This window comes from Myiozetetes cayanensis, unplaced genomic scaffold (genome assembly GCF_022539395.1).
Source record: "Myiozetetes cayanensis isolate MyiCay16 unplaced genomic scaffold, myiCay2020 scf6-25, whole genome shotgun sequence".
NCBI lineage: Eukaryota > Metazoa > Chordata > Aves > Passeriformes > Tyrannidae > Myiozetetes > Myiozetetes cayanensis.
In genome coordinates, this window is record NW_026087853.1 from 6866396 (window position 1) to 6885940 (window position 19545).

The 19545-nt window shown below is 43.3% G+C and overlaps 1 protein-coding gene across 1 annotated transcript; it reads left to right on the top strand.

The window, feature by feature from the left end:
* Positions 1–238: 238 nt before the first annotated feature.
* Positions 239–15355, top strand: TMEM179 (transmembrane protein 179). Its single transcript, XM_050335922.1, has 4 exons — positions 239–722; positions 4259–4396; positions 5891–5969; positions 6930–15355. The coding sequence occupies exons 1-4, from the start codon at positions 421–423 to the stop codon at positions 7107–7109; spliced, it is 699 nt and encodes a 232-aa protein (XP_050191879.1). The 5' UTR covers positions 239–420; the 3' UTR covers positions 7110–15355.
* The last annotated feature ends 4190 nt before the right edge of the window (positions 15356–19545 follow it).

Sequence of the window (19545 nt, forward strand, 5' to 3'; positions counted from 1 at the left end):
AACCCCTGGGCGCCAGGGTGCAGTAGCGGCCAGATTTTCCCGAAGAAGAGGGATCCCCCACAACAGCTCTTTCCCCTCCCGCTTCCCCCACAAACCCTGGAGCCATCAGCAGGGACAGCTCGGGCTGCGGGAGAGCCAGCAGCCGTGTCTGGAGGAGTCATTTGCATTTCATTTCCATTGCATTGCATTGCACTGCGCATCCTCCCTCCCTCCCCACCGCCTACTGCTGCAGCCTTTCTCACTCCATCCCTCCATCCTCTCCCCCTCCCACCCCGCATCGCGCCCCCTGCGTCTCTCCCTCCTGCATCCCTCCCTCCTGCATCCTTCCCTCCTGCATCCCTCCCTCCTGCATCCCTCCTCCTGCATCCCTCCCTCCTTCCCTCCCTCCTTGCCTCCCTCTCCCTGCGCAGAGCCGCGGACATGGCGCTCAGCAATTTCCTCTTCGCTCAATGCATCTGCTACTTCCTGGCCTTCCTCTTCAGCTTCATCGTGGTGGTGCCGCTCTCCGAGAATGGCAACGACTTCCACGGCCGGTGCCTGCTCTTCACCGAGGGCATGTGGCTCAACGCCAACCTGACAGTGGAGCGGCAGCGCTTCACGGTACAGGAGTGGGGGCCCGAGGCCGCCTGCCGCTTCAGCATCTTCACCGGGCTCCTCTCCCTGCTGCTGGCCACAGTGCAGGCCTGGAGGACCCTCTTCTTCCTCTGCAAAGGGCACGAGGAGTAAGTATCCCCTGGGGACAAGCCCGTTCCTCCTGCAGTTTGGGGCACGTGGGAGCAGTCTGGGGGTGAAGCATTGGGCTTTGCATCCTCCAGGTCATCCTTCTCCCCAGAGGAGTTTGGGGTGAGGTGGTGTACTGCCCATGTCTGTCTGCAGACGCACCAAATACTCCCCCACCCTGTGTCCAGGGCCCTTCTTTGGTACTCCCTGCAGAGGTTTGGGTTGGGGGCCCAGATCCACTGCTGTGCACCTGCTGCCTTTTGGCACTCTGGGAGCAGCAGAGGCCAGCTCAGCCACAGTGGGCACGGAGGGTGCTGGGGGCCGTGGGGTGATGCTGGAGGCTGGAGCTCTCACGTGCCTCTTGACATGTCCGTGCAAAGAAAGGCCTTTTCCAGGTGTACACCAGGTGTGTGAAAAACCGTGAAACAACACGGCTGTGCGTGGGGGCACAGAAGGGAGAAGCTGGTGACTACCCTCCATTTTCTATCCTGCTTTTGTTGTGGACATGGCAACTACTGCAGGCAACAACTATTGCTTGGTTACAACGTGAGAGCAACGCTGAGCGCTCCCTGCAGCAGCTCAGGGCTGCACTGGCAGCTGGTTCCTGTGCTCAGACAAACCAAGGGGCCTCTGACCCCAGCTGGTGTAATGAGAGGCTTGGTGGACCGGGCAGCAGCTCAGGAGCTCTGTGCTCTGTTCTTGCCTCTCTGGTGGCATGAGAGGCCAGAGAGCCCCTGGCACAGGTAATGCAGCCTCTGGGTGCTACAGGGCCAGGACTGGAGGATGGCCCTGGCGTCTGTCTAGACCAGGAAAGTATGTTTCTTATGGTTTAGGGACCATTCCAAGGATAAATCACTCCTGTCCAATCTGTTTGGACTAGAGGTTTCTTGAGTCAGGGGCTGTTACTCACCTCTGGCCTTGGTAACACTGGGGACTGTCCAACAGTGCTGTCTCTCTGGCTCTTTCCAGCCACTCTCAAGCTGCCTAATACTAAAACATGCTGTAGTAAGTACAGACCGGAAACTTATTTCCATATTAAAACTAAATACAACCATGTACTTCTTAATATCTTTGAATCCAGCTTGCTCAGGTGATCCAATACCTACAGAGTATTAATTGAATCTAGATGCTTTGCAGTTCAGAGCTAGTTAATTTTTGAGAAGAAACCAGCAGTAAAAACCTTGTAATAGTGAAATTTGGATCAGATGTTTGGCCCCCTTCCAAATGTGGCTATTTACTGCAAAACTGTTGGTCAGACCCCTGAAAATTACCCCTTTAGGAGTTGCTTTCAGGCTCCTTTGGGCTGAACATCATCAGTTGTATAACACTGCTCATAGTTGCTCCAGGCAAGAAGGGTAGAAGGCTGTGGGGCTCGTGGAGAGCAAAGATGGAGCAAGTGGGGATGATGAGATAACCATGGAAGATCACAGAAGGGTAAAACAGGATGAGAAGGAAGCTGCTTGGAAACAGCAGTTTCCTAAAAAGAAGGAAGGCCTGTCCTATACTACATCTGCCACTGTCTGTATGAAAAGTGGGCAGGACACATGCTGTTCTGATTTTAGACAGACATTTGTTAATGCTTCAAATGGACCTGAAAACATTTCCGTTTGGATGGAGAGATAAATGCAAGCTCCTTGCCATAAATGATAATTGTCTCTTCTGATCAGAGGCAGTTGAGGAAGAACCAGAATGTCATCACTAATGATCCTGTTGAGGAGGATCAGTGCTACTGGGCCAGCTCCAGTGTGAGCCAGCCGAGGAGGTCAGGGTTAGTTAACACTCTGTGCATCCTTCATGTGCAGTGGATTTCAATGACTGCTGTCAGATAGCTATGACTGCTAAAACAGCTTCCTAAAAGTGTCTCATCACCCCTTACCTCAGGGGCCTGGAGCTATTCAGCTCAGCTGAATACAACTGAATACAACTCACTACTAGGATTGCAAAGCAACTTTGAGTGTAAGCATTTATCATTACACAGTTGATGATCCCCTAAATAGTCCTGGTAACTGTTCCCTTTCTAGAGCTGTTACTAATTGTGGTATCAACTCTGTTTTATTCTGTGAGATCTCAAGTCTTTTCTGCCTCTCAGGCCAGCATACCATACTAAGGTGCATGTGGTGGATATGACTTTAGCAACACCTGGGATGAAATCCAGGCTAGGTGTGAAAAGAGGGAGGGGCAGAGAAGATGGGAAACCATGGTTCAAACCAGCTCCCTCTGTACAAGTGACAGCAGCACTCAGTAGAGGTGAGCTGATCTGCTTCACCAAGTCCAGCTAAACCAAAGAGTAGGATTCATCTTATTGTTCATCTAGAAGTCAGGTGTCCTGGCATCCAGCTCCCACCAGAGTCTATAAGGGCATTTCTGGAAGGTGGTTTATTTCACTTCTTTTCTGTCAGTCTTGGGATGACACAACCATGACTTTGGAGAGCGCCTAAACAGCCCCTCTAAAACCATGTCAACCCAGGAACAAACATCATAATCCTGCTGATAATTGCTTCCTCATCTCATTTTAAATAATTCTACCGAGGCCACATATGTATCACCATATGTATCCCCTGTAGAAATTACGATTGTCCAGCCCAGAACCTTTCAGGATTCGAACACTCATTCAAAAGTCCACTTAGTGTTTCAATTAATGAGCAACCAGGGAAAAGAAGTGACTGGGGATTTTGTGGTCTCTGGGGTGAGTAGATGTCCTATTCTAAACAGCCACCTAGAGCAGTTTCAAGTAGCAAAGGGCTTGGTCAGATGAATAAGAAGAGGATTGGAAACTTTTCCATAGCTAGAATTAAGGGGAGGAGTTAAACAGTGAGGTTGGAAAATGAGTGAATGATTTCATGGCCTTATGGGACCACTGCAGGCATCCCACCTTATCCCACTCCAAATACAGCATGTGCCAATGGCTGGCCTGGGTTGGGCAGCCTTAATGGGACTGAGGTGGATTGATATTCAGCTGGCAGAAATAATGTACTGACACAAGCCAGAGGAGTCCCAGGAGAAGCTGGCCTGCTCTGCAAATTGCCCATAAAGCTGGGATTCGTGTCCTGTGATGGCAGTAGCTTGTGTTACATTGCTTAAAATGATTACAGCTATCAGTACCATGTTTTTATTTTTAGTTTCCCTCTCCTAAGCAATTTTTGTCCCAATTATCACTTTAGTCATGAAATAATTTTAGCTCCAGTTACTACATAATTTGAGTTAATGACATTTATTTTAACAATGGTGATTTTCATCATTACAGCTAATGAAAGCCATGCAGTGTATGAACAATCGCCCCTCAGCACTTATATTTAAAGCCCCATTCTCTTATGGTGAAAAAAAAAAAAGACTAAAAGCAAAAGCACTTATAAATGAAGATAATATGACTCAAAATCATAACCCATAGTGTTTCAGTGTATTAGGTGTTCTTAATTAAAGCAGATGTATTTCAAATGCAAACTGATATCTTTGTGCCCAGTGTATGCTGCTTACAGAGAATGCTGATGTTGTGTTTCAACTGTTTATGAGTTTCATTTTTCTTCCCTTTTTATTACAGCTCTTTCTTTTACGCCTTCCTGAATCTGCTGATCAGCGCCTTTGTGGTGTTCATCACATTTATTGCCAGCACTATAGTGAGTGTAGGATTTAACATGTGGTGTGATGCAATTACCGAGAAAGGAAGCATGCCAAATAGGTTAGTATTGAAGAATACATTTTCTTCCCTCTTTTTTTTTTTTTTCATACATGCACAATTGAACAGTGGTGTTACAAAGTGTAGTTATTACATGCAAGGTGAGCAAGGTGGAGAAGGCATCTATAATGTGAAAATCCAGATTTTTTTCCATCTGAAACAAAAAAAGCCAATCAAACTTGTTTGTTTGTTTGTTTATTTAGAAGCCCACAAAGAAAAGCGTGTTTCCATGGTGTTTCGTGGTCTCTTTGAGCCATGATCATGCAAAAGAAATCCATTGTTTTAAAAATGTTTATTTCCAAAGGAGGGAGTGCGATCTTGTGAGCAAGGTGGGGGACTTGGGGTCAGGGCTCCTAGTTCTCTGTCCTGGCTCTGTGTGACAGTGGGCAAGTCACTCATCATGCCTGTGTCACAATGCACCACCTACCAACAAATTTGGGGTAGAGACCCTGGCCTTGAAACGGTGCTGTGGGTGCCCTTAGAGCCACAGAATGGAAAGTACTTTGTAAGTGCAAAGTACAGATGGCTGATGCTTTCTTGCAGTGCACAAAATGTGCAGCTCCTAAAATGGTCTACTGTATCCCACGGTGTTTATGCTCCTTATAGGAAACATGATCAGCTGAGGAAGATTTTTCCCTATCAAATAACAACGAAGAGAGAGGAAAAAGTGACATTTTATGTCATATGATATTGAATAAATGTACTACTTAAAGCATACACTTATGTTGCACATTGTCATATGTTGTAAAATGCCATAGTAAATGTTCTGTTTAGGGCTGCAGCGATTAATCGAATTATTCGAATATTCGGTTAAAAATTCGATTACAAAAAACATCTAATCGAATATTCGGGTAAGAACCCAAGATGACCGACAGCACTGAAAAGGAGAGAGAAGAGGCTGCAGAAATCAACCAAGAGATAGAATGACAACCTCAATATCCTGGGATTTTTTTCACACCAATAAAGATCAAGTTATTTGTAAAATCTGTAGGCAGCCTCTATCTTACCATCAGAGTATCGCCTCCTTGCTGGAGCATCCGAAACAAAAACACAATTCCTTCTTCTGAGGCTTTTCCTGATGAAGTCAAAAGGTAACAGAGGCTCATACACTTTGTTTCATTGAGGGGTGAACCAACCAGCCTGGGGTGATGCCAGAGGCATATCTGTGGGAGGCGAGGTGGTAGTGGGAAAGAGGGGTTGAAGGACACTGTTTTCATGTTAACTATTGCAATTACATTTATGGAAGATTCATGTTATCACTTACATAATTATACTTTTTTTTTTTTTAAGAAAGTAATTACATGCCTTTTTCTGCATAGTTTTAAAGAAGATTGGAAAGCAACCTGGTAATTGCAGTAACTTAAATATCTTTTGATAAAACATGACATTATGACTGTTCAAAATACATTTAGGTTGTTGCTTCGTTTTATATTTAGTTTACCTGCAATCTCTGAAATAATATTCTTCTTTTTTCCTTCCAAATGCCTTTCTGGGTAGCTGTGAAGAATTGCAGGATATAGATCTTGAACTGAACTTGGAAAACTCTGCTTTCTATGACCAGTTTGCTATTGCACAGGTAGGTCAGATTAGGCCATGATTCTATTTCAGTTCATTTGCCATTTGCTTATTGATCTGGTATTGCTGGAGCTGAACTACCATTCCTCAGAAATCAATGGGAATTTGAAGTCAGTTTCCACTGACTTTAGTAAGTGCTGAATCAGGATGATAGTGATGGGCACATTTGCACTGTAAATTCAAAACAGATAGTTTTGAATGCAGACTTGTCAAAACCTCACCCTACCACTAATCTTGTGGTCATGATGGAAAATTCATTGTTTATCCAAATAATAAGGTCTGCAAAAGTTGCAACACTTTGGTGTCCTGGAGCTCTTCATTGCTGTTCAGAATAATGTCTGACCTGCACCAGATCATGAGCCTACTAGTCTTGCCTTCCATGAATTTGTCTAACATCACCAGACCTATGTAAATATCAGACCATTGAAAATAATGAAAGATTAATGTAATGTAAATAGGTCTGTTTTGTGATGAGTCCATGAGAATTAGACCTCTAAGGCTGACAGTCCTTTCTGTTGACTATTCTAGCTCTAGGGCAATGATAAAGTCAGTCAACACTGGGTCCTGAGCACTTGTGCATGGACTAATTCTGCAGGGACAATAGTCCCATCCCTGCAGGCCTGCACCCTTGCACAGGCTTCCTATGTTTTCCCACATGGAACGAGGTATTAGTCTGCCTGGGGCACTCCCTGAAGGTAGCAGTGCCTCTTGGACACAAGCTCATTTTGTGTTTTCACTGCCAGCACGGGAATCTATGTGCCCAGCTTAGGCATATCTGCATTCAGGACAGAAATATGCCATAAATGTGACTCCTTTATATGAAGAACCCAGGACTTCACTGAGTTCAACTTTGCTTGACTCCATGGGTTTTGTCCAGATGAGGTTTTGATATTCATCTGGAGAACTGACTTTATTTTTAGAATACAGTACTGACCTCTTTATGATTTCTTTTCTTCTCTAGTTTGGTCTCTGGGCTGCCTGGCTGACTTGGCTGGCAATTACCATTCTGGCTTTCCTGAAGGTTTATCACAACTACAGACAGGAGGACCTGCTAGATAGCCTGATCCATGAGAAGGAGCTGTTGCTAGGAAGATCCTCTTCACGATCCTCTTTGCAAGATGAGAAAAGTGGCATGATCTAAAGTGTAAGCAGATTTCTAGGGCAGGATCTAGATTTTATTATTCAGTAGGGTAAGCTGAAGCTGAGTCAGGGTATTGAGTGTGTGAGATCTTTTCTTTCCTGAGAAGAGATGTACTTGTGAATCACCCACTTCCTCCATGAGAATTTTTTGGTAGAAGTACTTATATTAGGATAAAGAGAATGAACTGCCCTGTGTGCCTTTGGCACAGCAAACTTTCTGCCCCGTGCAGGCACAATCTGTAACCTGCTCTTGCTAGCAGAGCTCCTATGTGTCATTACTGGCTTTTGGGACATGGGCCATTTTTGAGGACTGAGCTGGCAAGACCAGGCTACAGCGTTCAGGTCATTTCTTCAAACCGCTCTTCAACAACAGTTGTAACTAGAGCTGTGTTCAGTCTCTCTTCTCTCCATCTCCTCCCTTTTGCCAGTAAAGCTGCCCCTGTTCTCTCTTTATTCTGGTAATTGCAGCTCTAGTCTGGGTACAGACTCTTGCTGTCTCTGCTTTTGCTGTGTATGGATGCAGTGCTGACAAACATGATGCTCCTGCTCTGATTTTGTTTAGAACATAGAGACCTGTGTTCCAGACTTGATATTTAATACTGGACAGTGTTAAGGAATTCCATGAAACTGCGATATTATTACAGTGTCTGTCAAAAACCTGTGTTTAATTTGGAGGGATGGCGTAGAACTTTTGTGGTTTTGTTTCTTCTTAGATTTTGGCATGACCAGCATTTATTATGACTCTTGAAGTGAAGTGTGGCTAGCAATTGCTGAAGCTTGCATACTAAGAAATTAGGCTAAAGAGATAGTATCAATGCTTGTGCTTTTATAAGTGTAACTTGGTTCCTAACACTGTATACTATTCTTCTTTGAATATTAGAATTTATTTGTGATATTTATTTCATAAAGAGTATGCAAAATTACTGTAAGCATCTGCATTGTAGTTATCTCTATATATCTATAAACATAGCAAGAAGTTCAAACAACTAGTTTTTTTATGGGTAGTTCAGTGCTGAATGAGTCCATTCTCCCCACTTACGGGCAGGAGTTCCAGGGCAGATGAATTTTCCTGTGAAATGAAAAAAGAATTGTTATTTGCACAAAGCTCACTAGTCACTGTGTTGTTGCTTTCAGTTTTGATTGGCCAGTGCTTCAACAAATAAGGTGGATGGTTGGGACGAGAAGTAGATCCAGGAATTAAGAAGAGTCACTCAGAGGAGTGTGGGATTTGCATGGCAGAGAAGTAAAGTTGTCCAGAACTAAGCATTCATTCAAATCAGCAGAAAACTTAACCAAACAGTTAAGTCTGGACTGAAGAAGATTTTTTTGGGAGTACATTGACACTGCCTGTGGCATCTGTGTTTGAGCTGAGACTGAATTTATTGCAAAGTTGTAGGACAGTTGCACAATTATAGGACCTGGTAAATTGGAAAGAGGGGAGAGAAGACAGGCTTCTGCCACATCAGAGCTCAAGCCAGGGGTTAGCACAACCATGCAGATTTACTGTTGTCTTCTGGGGACTCTGATGCTTAGTTAAGTACCATCTTAAGCATTTGATTGAAACAGAATTTGATGTCAAAACAAATCCCTGAATTAGTAAGCATTTTAGGGCATAAAATCTGACATTGTATTTAACCATCAAAATGTTCTCATAGGTTTAGAAAAAAAACCCTCCAGGGGCTCTAAGCAGTGAGCCAGCCCTGTGAACATCCTTTATAGCCCCAGCTGGCCACAGCTCTCTGTAGAGAGGTCTTGTTTTTCAGCATGATTTCCACCCACAAGGGAATGCAGTTCCTTTGAAAGCTTTACAGCAGTGGCTTTTTTGTAGCTGTGAATTGACATCAGAGGAGGAGTTCATGAAGAGGGAATCGGAGATCAGGTTAGTGAATATCAATTTAAAATTCAGGCATCAGGATTGTTGGAGTGCCTTTTTAGTAATTTGGTCTAATAGACTGGATATTAGGAAAGAATGTCTTCACTGAAAGGGTTGTCAAGAGTTGGAACAGGCTGTACAGGAAAGTGGATGAGTCACCATCCCTGGAGGTATTTAAAAGACATGTAGATTTGGTACTTAGTGATGGCTTCTTCGTGGCCTTGGCAGTGCTGGATTAGTGGTTGAATTGGATGACTTTAGAGGTCTTTTCCAGCCTAAGCAATTCTATGATTCTAACAAGGGATACACTCTTGCAAGTAACTAAGCCTGTTGTCAGGGGATGACCTTCCTCTTCATACCCTAAAGGGGAGCTTGGGTCCTGAAAGTTAGCCTGTTTGCTATGTTCCCCCAGTTGTTTCTCCAACTAGAGAGTCTCACTTTGATTCAGCAGTGGTGTCTCTTCCCACAAATTACTTCTGTGCATGCCTTAATCTTCATGTGGAACCATGCTGCTGCTTTGTATTGTGTATTTTATGTACGTGCCAAACCAGGCTTAGGCTGAAGTAACGTGGGTTGAGACCACTGCTCATGGTCTTGTCTGAGGTTTTTAAGAACCAGGAGGCAGAAGACAGAGTCTCCTCATCATCCTTGCTCTGAGGTAGCAGGACTCAAGCCTTGTCTCTGGTTCTGAAGCAGAAGATGTTGCTTGTAAGTGAGGTTGTCTGAAGCTCATGCTCTCTTCTGTCTCTCCTGTCTGAAAGCCTTTTACCTCCTTTCCAATTCTATGAGAAGCACCTAACACTGGTCCTGGGGTTAGAGTTGCCATGCAAACTGAAAAAAGGCTGAGGCTGTTCTTTGAGTCCCATATGAATCTCAGCCTGTTTTCCCCAGCTTTCTTCACTTGACCAGGTGAGGTGAGGCTGGCAGCCAGTTTTCAAGAATCAGTGATGCTTAAAAGCAAAGCTATTTTTGATGGAAGCCCCTGCCTCAGTCAGAAGGCAGAACATGTAGTGAGAAACTTTCTGGCTGACTCAAGGGGAGAAAGAGTATCCTGCAACTCCCAGTTATTAAAGCCCACTTGGGCTTTTCTGTTTGTACTTGCTTTTCTGCAACCTCTTCTCCTAAAGCTTGGACACTCAGGCCAACCTGGTGATGCCAGGCTGAAAACGAGTTAGAGTTGTGGCATAATTTATACACACATACCTACATACCTATGCTCTTGCTCACACCCTTCTCTCTGTTGTACATTTCTGACCTCTGCTTTTAGTGATCCATTGCCAACCTGCAGAGTGTGTGGCTGCAGTAGGAGTTTCGCTGAGTTGAATGTTGCATTTCTGTGATATTTCAATACCTTTAATTTGCCATCTCCAAAAGCAGGCCTCTGGGAACACTCTAGCAAGAGTCGTATTCAAGGAACTAGAACCCTGTGTGGTACTTCACCTTGCATTTATTTATTGTCACATGGTGGAAGGGAAAAAGCTTTGTGGCCTTTGCCTGTGCGGCCCCTCCTGCTGCTGTCCTTTCCAAAGCTGTGAACTGTTCTAGTGGAGAACGTGCAGTGCAGCTGTTTAGTCAAAAGGTCTTAATTTTGGCCTGTAAAAATTGCTAGTAACCCAGGGAGAGCCTCACGTACTTGAATACAGCTGGATGCTCCTTTCCAAGGCACCAGGGTGTTGCCACACAATTATTCTGTTGTATCAAATATATTCCCTGGCCACCATCTGTGGTTAATTTCCCTACCAATTCCCTGCCAGTAGTCCACATTGGGCTAGAAAAATCTATGCTAACAAGTGTCATCTGAGCTTTTAGATCAAAGCTGTTTATTACTATTTTTATAATAGAGTAGCAACTGAAGCCATTTTTTGGAACAGAATTTCCTCATCAGGGCATGAACGCTCATAACATCTTACCCCAGTAATTCATGAGGCATCTTTCAGCTGGGAACTCTCAATAAGAATCACAAAAATAAGAGCATGATGATTTACTGTAAAAACTTAAAGACATGCTGTGGCAGCGATTCTATGGTCCCTTAAAAAGGTTCTTCTCTTAACAGGCAGCTTGGGCTAGAGTAGTTGTTAGGATTCCTTAACTTTCTCCACTTCATTTTACTTACTTAGTACTGGGACTTGTGCAATAATACATAGGGTATGATACCTAGAAGTGGATGCGATGTGACCGGAATAGGAAAGCTCTGGTAAGTGCACAACCTCCAAAGGGCTGAAATGGGATTCTAATGAGGATTTGCAGGTGTTTTAACTCCTCCCCTGTGTCTGGGTAATGTCCTGATATTAGCCTGGATTGCCTGTTGGTCCAACCTCAGTTGTCAGCAGCTCACACAGCTTAGTCCTTAGGCTGATGGTTGGAAACCATCTCTCAAAAATGGGGGATGTGTGCAGGAGTCTCTTCAGGCCAATCTGGGTGCAGAACATGGGGTCACCTTGCTTGGGGAAGTGTGAGCCACAGGCCATTGTGTGGGCTTTATTTGGGAAATGGGATTTCTGCACAACCTCAGCACTGATCTATGATGGGTCTCAGAAAATGCAGTATCAAATGAGTAAATTTAAAATGGATTTTTTTTTTTTTTATGGATTTGTCAGTTGCAAAATACACACAAACTTGGCATTGGGTGAATGTGACTTTTCTAATTTCCATTCTCCAAGGCCCTCCCGAACATATTGCGTGTAAAATCGCTTTTACCATTTAAATTACAACTCTAAGGAAAATCTAGATAGTAATTTATACTGGTAACACTTACAGTAACTTATGACAAACTAATTCAGATTCTGAGAAAACTTTTGTCTTTTATTCTATATCAATGGCCTGGGTGTGAATATCCTTGAGCTAATGAGAATCCTGTCTGTGTCTAGATCCTAAATTTGTGCCTCAAACCATTTCCTTTGCTCATGGAAATAGTCCATTTTTATCTCCTTGGAATGTTTGCTTTGGAGACCACAAATGTGCTTTCCTTCTGCTTCATCAATCTGGGAAGAGAGGAAGGTTTTACCTGCAGTGACAAAATGCTCATATAGCTTCAAAAGCACAGAAATTATTTTAGAACTATTTCTGTTCATGGTACTAATGCCTTGAAGTGCATGTTTTTATTTTTGTCCTCCATAAGAAAGAGGAAAACTATCCTGAGTTGTATTTAGGATGAGATACACACTTAGATATTTTTTTTTTTAATGTTTTGGGTTTGGTTTTTTTTTTTTTTTGAAACGACAAAATTCCACTCAGTAATTTATGAAGATAACAACTGCACAGAAGACAGAACTTTGATGCTCTCCTGACCTAGAAGGGAGCTGCAATCTCTCAGAAAACTTAACATTTGTTTCTGAGAGGTTAGTATAGAATTTACTTAATACATTGCAAGTACGGCTTATTTCAGTGCAGGCACATAATGGATACTGTCTTTCCTTTCTGTTGTTGGGAAGAGTATTTTACATAGCAATGTTTTCTTTTTAGTTTCTTTTGTCCGTGCCAAAGAGTGTAACTGAACTGCTATTGCAAACATAGATTAATGCGAATGTATTCACCTGAGCGCTTAAACTTCTCTACCTCTCATTGCTACTGTAACTGCTTGAACTGTTATTGCACACTACAGTGAAAAGAACTGAATCCATGTGAGACTTTAAATCCTATTTCCATAGATAGCTGAAGGATTTAGGATTTAATGCTTATTAGCTTCCTGTCAGATCCTCATTCCTAAAAAATGGGCACAGGCACCCAAGAGAGGCTGTGTGAATAGCCCTTGGCACTGGTCAAATAAAGATTTTATTTTGGTTTGGGAGTTTTTAATTTATTTTTTTTCTCACCAAAATAAAAAGCCATCAACTGTGATTTGTTAGACATGAAAGGTTATCCTGGATCCCTCTCAAATCCTCCTGTTGGAGCTCTTCTACTTGGCTCGAAATTCCTAAACAACAATGTTTTAGCCTTGTGGTTCTGGTGCTTATCAAGGAGATAAGGTACTTGGCAGCAAGAGCTGCTCACTGAAATAGCTTGAATTGTTTGTATATGGTGGAAACCCAACGTGAGAAGTTTTTGTTCCCCCTTTCCACTTGACTGTTGTAAAGGGAGGGTTGGGACAACCTTCCAGGAGGTGAGAATGATGACCCATAATTACTGCTGACATCTTGGGTGATTTCTCAGGCAAGTGAGTAAACAGTCCTGTGACATAAGTACTCTTCATCTCCTCCTTATCTTCCCCTTGTTTCCCCCAGATTTGAGCAAGTTTGACTCCAGTCTGTATACAGGTTCTGAAGGGTATTTATGAATGTGAGAAAAATTGCAGTCTCTGTGGCGAACTTTTGTCCAAAAATAAGAAAAACAGTCACAGATTTTCCCTGGTTTTATTCAGGCTCTCTGGGGAGTGACATTAAACACTTCCCTTTATATAAACCAGTCCTGATTTGGGACTGGGTTATTCTGGGTGGTCTCCAAGGTTGGTGCCAGCAGTCTCTCAAGGAACCTGGTGGAGTGAGATGAGTACTATGTTAAACTGTAGATTTTAAGTCAAGGAAATGTTTGAAAACTGTCTGTCATGGTATCTCACATAACACAGTCCAGAACTCTTCACACTATACCTCTTGCAGCAGAGGGAATTATTTTTCCATGTTAACACTGTGAAGTGCAATAATTTGTGTCTGAAATACAGCACATCTTCCTGCAACACATTGGATTTAGATTGCATCAGTTAGCTGCTTTCTGAGTTGTTGCAGCAGTTTTAACCATCATTTTTAAAACAGTGTCCAGCATTTGACTTCACAAGGTTCTGGCAGTCTTCTTACTAAACCATCTTCTTATTAAACAGTCTTTTAGAGTAGTGAGTAGTCCCTTTGCTAAATGATGCTGAGAAGCTCTGTACAGAATCCTTCCATGGGAAGGACAAATGCATTGGAGCCCACAGCTGGTGCAGACTGGTGGTATCAGAACAATTCTGGTCAAATATTCTCTGATTAAAACAGCCCAAGCTACACAACTGAGAAATCAATATATTGTGATCTGAAGTACACTCCTGAGAGGTTTTTGAAGGTTATAAACAATCATAACAAAACAACAACAAAAAAGCCCAGCAGTTCCACTGACATCTCCTCCCCCTGGATTCTTTAATATTCAAAAACATTCCTGCAAACTGCACAGAGGGTTTTTTGCTATCAAGCTGATTTGTCCTTATTTCTCACATCTCTTCCTACTAGGGACAAGGACAACTGAGGCATGCAGGACAGTAGCATCAATCCAAACAGCAGTAGGCAGTGAGGAGAACCACTGGTGCGTTTCCTGTGAGGGGTTTTGGCTTTCAGGCTGTGACATGAGGGATCTGAGTGGCAGTGCCTGTGCTGGCAGCACTGACACCCGTTTCAGCCTTTGCTTGGCCTGCTCAGCCCCCACCTGCTCGTGTGGCTTCACAAACTGCAGAGCATCATCCCCTTGAGGCATGTGCTAACCTACAGTTAGCTTCTGGAGAGAGCCACCTCATTTGGAGGGGCTTTTTTGGAAAGCTCCTCTTTCCACGTGGGCAGATTTAGACACGCTACAATTGGCCCTTTGCCTTATGTAGCTCGTGACTTGTGTGGGGAAGGAAACACTGTTCCCAAATCTCTGTAGACTTTCTATTTTTGAAAATAGCTCATTAACACCCATAGTTTTAAAAGGTTCAGGGTTTTTGTGTGGTACCACCTGCAAAGATCTGAAACATTTTTCCTGCTTATGAGTCAGCAGAGCCTGAAAGCATTTCAGCCTCTCTGAAATGTACTGTCTCATCTTTTAGCCATGTGGGAAAAAGCCTTCTAAGAGTCTAGATTAGCTATTTTGTTATGCTGCTAAAGAGGTCCCTGAATAATGGGCATTTGGGGAGAAAACTGAACGCTTTTTCATAATTTGTTTAACCACTGAAAGCAGCAGAGGGGCAGATCCCTTGATGGTGTATATAGATTAGCCTGTGAGCAGCTGTGCCAGTCCACACAAACTGAGGGTAGAGCCTTGCCTGTTTTGAATATTATCTCTCTTGATTTGTATGGTCTTTTGCAGCATAATGACTGCTGATTTGGAGCTTTGATTGCATGTATTTGATAAATCCACGAAGGGAGTGAGGTTTATTATTATTATTGTTTTGATACAGCTTCAAAAGGGAAATTTTTACCAGCATTTTAATACAGCCCTTTGTAGACACTTAGCTGAGTCCAGTCCTTCTGCTAGTGGAGTCACTGACAGTTTCCTTTGGCTTTAGTAGGAGCTGGACTGGGTTCAGTGTAAGTGACACTCTAGCATTACCGATAATGAGATGATTTGTTTTATATATTGACGCTTTTTGCTGGACAGTGCATTGGCTTTTTATGATTTGGTGATATATAAAAATAAATTATTTGAAAATTCAATATTTCTGTTCATGTTCTTTGAAGGTGAATTTAAGTTGCTACAATGTGAGATAAAAAATTGTTCTCAAAGTCAGTGGCAGCATCTTAGTTCATGTACTCATGCCCCAGCATCTCCGTGCCATGGCTTGTATAGTCAAGGATATGCCCAACCATCCTAAGCTGCCTGAGCCCTTTTGGTGCTGTGTTCCAGCAGTGAACCCTAATGCCAGAGGAAGCAAGGAGAAGATAGTCCTGTGTCAGCATGCAGCTGAAAGGCAGATTGTTAGCAAATGTAAAGGGGGACCACAGGCTGCACGAGCAGGCTAATTTTCTAAATGGCAGATGTTTAATTTTTTTCATGTAGCATCAGTCTTTCTCTTCAGAGGTGGGCCTAAAAGTTCCCAATAGCTATCCTGGAGCAAGGAATTAATAAACAAAAAAATAAACAAGTCCACACTATTATCTTAGAGGCTCCTGAGCTATTGCTTGAGGGCAGCTGGTAACACCCTTTTTATAGTCACAAGCTGCCAGCCCTTCTTCTTGCTTCCAAGTGGCAAAAGGCAGAAATGACAATTACAATTGCTGCTATGGGCTTCTCCTGCTCCATTAACTTGTTTTCAGACTATCAGGATTGGACAGATGAAGGGAGGGAGAGAAGCAGTCTTTGGGGCTACCTTTTACCAGCACTAATGCTGAGTGCATCAAAAGGTTAATGTAAAAACATCTCGTGTCATCTCACCATGTCCTTTTCTATCTCCTCTAATCGTATGGGTATGGATACGCCTGCCAGTTCAATCAGGTGCTGTTGATGTGGTGGCCCTGCCTGAAGAGGGTGTTGGCAGCTGCCCTCCATCCATTCACACTGCTGGAATGTACTGAACACTGTCAAAACAACACCTACCCTTCTGCTGTCCTCTGCTGATTTCTGTTGTGCATTAATTACATACTCACTGCTTAAGGGATATTAGGCAGCACTTCTACCCTTAGGCCCTGCCATTAGTCCACTGTCATTCACAGACTTCCTTGTACTCTCCTCTGGCCCTTTGACTCCTGCCACCCCAGACATTGCTCCCGGGAAGCCCACACCTACCCACTGTCTGCTTCAAAAATTGCTGCAAGAGTCCTGTCCTACATCACTTCCTCTTTTAGGCCTTTATGTCTAAAACATGGTCATTTCCAAGCTGGATTAAAAAATTGCTCAGAGGTGGTTAGCTGCAGGATTCTTGACTTCTAAGGCAATTCACCAAGCTGGCACCAGTGTGAATTCAGGTGAGCATCTCCACCTCTTACAATAAATTTTGTATCCCCTCTCCTTTTTATCTCTTTTGGAAAATTCTCAGGAGCTGTACTGAAGGGAAATATTACCCAGCATAGCCAGCAAGGGGATTATTACCCAACACAGCTGATTTTCTGTAACTTTAGGTCTCCAAACTCACAAAGGTATCACACAGAAAAACACCACTGAACACAGAGAAATCACATCTAGCTCACAGCAGTGAGGATAAAGACGTGATGAATAAAAAACAGAATGAAGGGGCAGAGAGGGAAAAGAGTGTGTGTGTGTGTGTGTGTGTGTTTAAGTAGAATGGGTGAATAGGAAAAGAGCTTCAGTGTGAGAAGGAAATTAAACAGATAAGTCCACAGTGAAGTTGTGCAGCAGTAAACAAATGCAAGCCCAGCAACTGGAATTTTTCCTCCTATTCCCAGTTTTGTGATTGATCGGCTTCGTTCACTCCCACGGATGCATATAGGCTTTCTTAGCTTCAGATTTTTCACCTGTGAAATGCCATCACTCTCCCTGGAATGGAATTTAGCTTTTATTTACTTCAAATTTTCTGGCTTTGAGGCAAATTTAATTTGGCCTTTGGCTGCCTTCCACATACCTGAGTGACCACAGTAAACAATCCTGACCTGGGAGACCTTGTAAAGCTGTGGTGAGACCTCAACAGATAATTCAAGTGCTGCTTTTGCCCATGCCCAAAACCATCTCAACCCGAGCCAACACAAAAGCCAAGAATAGCCATTCCTCTGCTTAATGTCCCTGACAGCTCAGATGTGATATCTATTCTCACTCACACTGATAAAATTGGGCCCCAGCAAGAAGAACATGGACATTTTCCATTTAAAGCAGACCCAGTGGAAAGGTGGTCCTATGTCCATCTCCTGGGGAGCTGTGCAGGAAGGTGGGCACAGATATGATCTTCACACCACCTCCACACTTCTCCTCACAGTTCTAAGAGTTCCTGTTTTACCTTAAATATCAGCTTTTTAAAGTTACTGAAACCAGATTGCTAACATACTGGAAGGGTTCACTCTACTGCTCTTGCACTTGAGAACACTCTTGTCACCTCAACCTTTGCATTTTTGCTGCAATGTGCACTTGGAGTGAGGGAACTGTCCCTTCAGACAGGCTCCCGTTTGGAAGGGCCTCATTGCTGCATGCTGGGAGGACGTGTCAGTCCAGAGCCAAAAAGGAACACCACTGGTTTGCCAAAGAGTCTCAACATGAACGTGAAAAAGATCCTAAACATTAAAAGATGCAAGCAGAAGTTGCAATGACCCCCTCGCCCTGTGCAGGTACCAGTCTAAACCTTTTCATCAGAGATTCACCAGCACACAAGTTTAAAACCTTTCTTTTTTATTACCTAAACAGCAGGGCTGAGACAGTGGAGAGGGGAGGGAAACAGTGGTGGGACTTACCCTCTGAGCTGGGGTACCTGAGTGGTTTGCACACAGAGCCCCTGAGCCAAATACTCCTCCTGCAGCAACCTCTGCTTCCCAGACTGTGGCTTTGATAGCTTAGGAGGAGCATGAGAACAGCCACTGAAGTCACTTCCTTCTCTCTTGGGCTGCAATTTTTTTGACTTGTTCTCAATTAAGTTGCTGCCTACTCTTCTCTTGAGAGCAGACTGCATATTGTGTTTCTGTTTATCCTCTCCCAGTGAAAGTCCTTGGGCTGCTTGGAAGAAGGTTGCTGGGGCAGAGGTAAGGCCCTCTTAAAAAATTCTGTTAAAAATAAAGCACCATTTTTTTTTCTTTTTGGAGGTTGTCATGGCAGGGAATTCCAGCCAAGGTCTTGCAGGCATTACTTAATCTTCTCTGCAGTGTTTCCTTTCCCCCTTTTTTTCCTGATTCCTTTTCTTCAGCTCTTACAGGTTCTGTGTCATATTTACCATCCTAAATAACTCCAAGCCCATATCAGGTACTACTTGTGAAGAATCTAAGGCCTAAAAGCTGTTTGTGCTGGTTCTTTGAAGCTCACAAGCTTGCACTCATTTGCTCTCATCTCAGATACCCAGAGCACCATTTCACGTGATCTCCATTAAAAGGATTCCCTTCAGAGACCTGCGTAGTATGGGAGGCAGTGGAGGGATAAAGGGACTTGGCCTCCCACTCCTTCATAACCAGTCCATATTGCCATGATATAAGGCCCTGAATACCGAGGCATGAAAAGCTTCACCTCTGGCTGAATACAAGCATTATCATAAATCCTGTAAGTCAGCTTGTGGAGTTTATGGACTGAATCAAACACAGAGGATTAAACTACCGATCTGATGATTAGCCTGAGTTTCAATGCTGTTATTTTTTATGTTAGGCAAATAAACTATTTTCTGTTTAAATGAGGTTTTGTGTTGTTTTTCACTCCTGGGAGTTGAGTGAATCAGTGAGAAACAGCTTTTGCCTATGGAGAAAAAAAAATGCATGAAGGGAAATGAGAAAGCCATTTGCTGGGATTTTACTAATAAACATTTCAGGTGTATAAATATAGCAGCTTGTCAAGCCTTTGGCCACCAGAGAAGTGTTGGTGTAATAGCTCTGCTTTATTTTAAGTCTCTTAGGAGACTTAAGGAGAAAGGTGGTTTGATATCTAAAGTGTTGACCTGAGACTCAGAAGACTTTTCTTCAGAGCCTACTGCTACCTGCACAGCTCAATCTGTTTCTCTCTCTACTTTTGCTCCTCATATCAGCAGTTCATAAACTCTGGGGGACAAAACTGAGATACTTGTTTGCTGTTCAGGGTGACGGAGCATGAGTTTGGTGAGAACTCAAGGCACTAGTATGACTGTTCATTGATGTGGAAAAAACAAAGAAGAAAAAATGAGAAGTGGCTGCTGGATGATGCACAACATGGTTGATTTTCTTGCTCTTGGAGGTGGATGATCATGTGTTCCTTGCATGTGGCTGGAGTAAACTAGGAGCTTTGCACTGAC

Coding starts and splice junctions, on each gene's coding strand:
- TMEM179 (XM_050335922.1), top strand. CDS start 421: ATGGCGCTCAGCAATTTCCTCTTCGCTCAATGCATCTGCTACTTCCTG. Junction 723..4,258: donor CTCTGCAAAGGGCACGAGGA/GTAAGTATCCCC, acceptor TTTTTATTACAG/CTCTTTCTTTTACGCCTTCC. Junction 4,397..5,890: donor AAAGGAAGCATGCCAAATAG/GTTAGTATTGAA, acceptor CTTTCTGGGTAG/CTGTGAAGAATTGCAGGATA.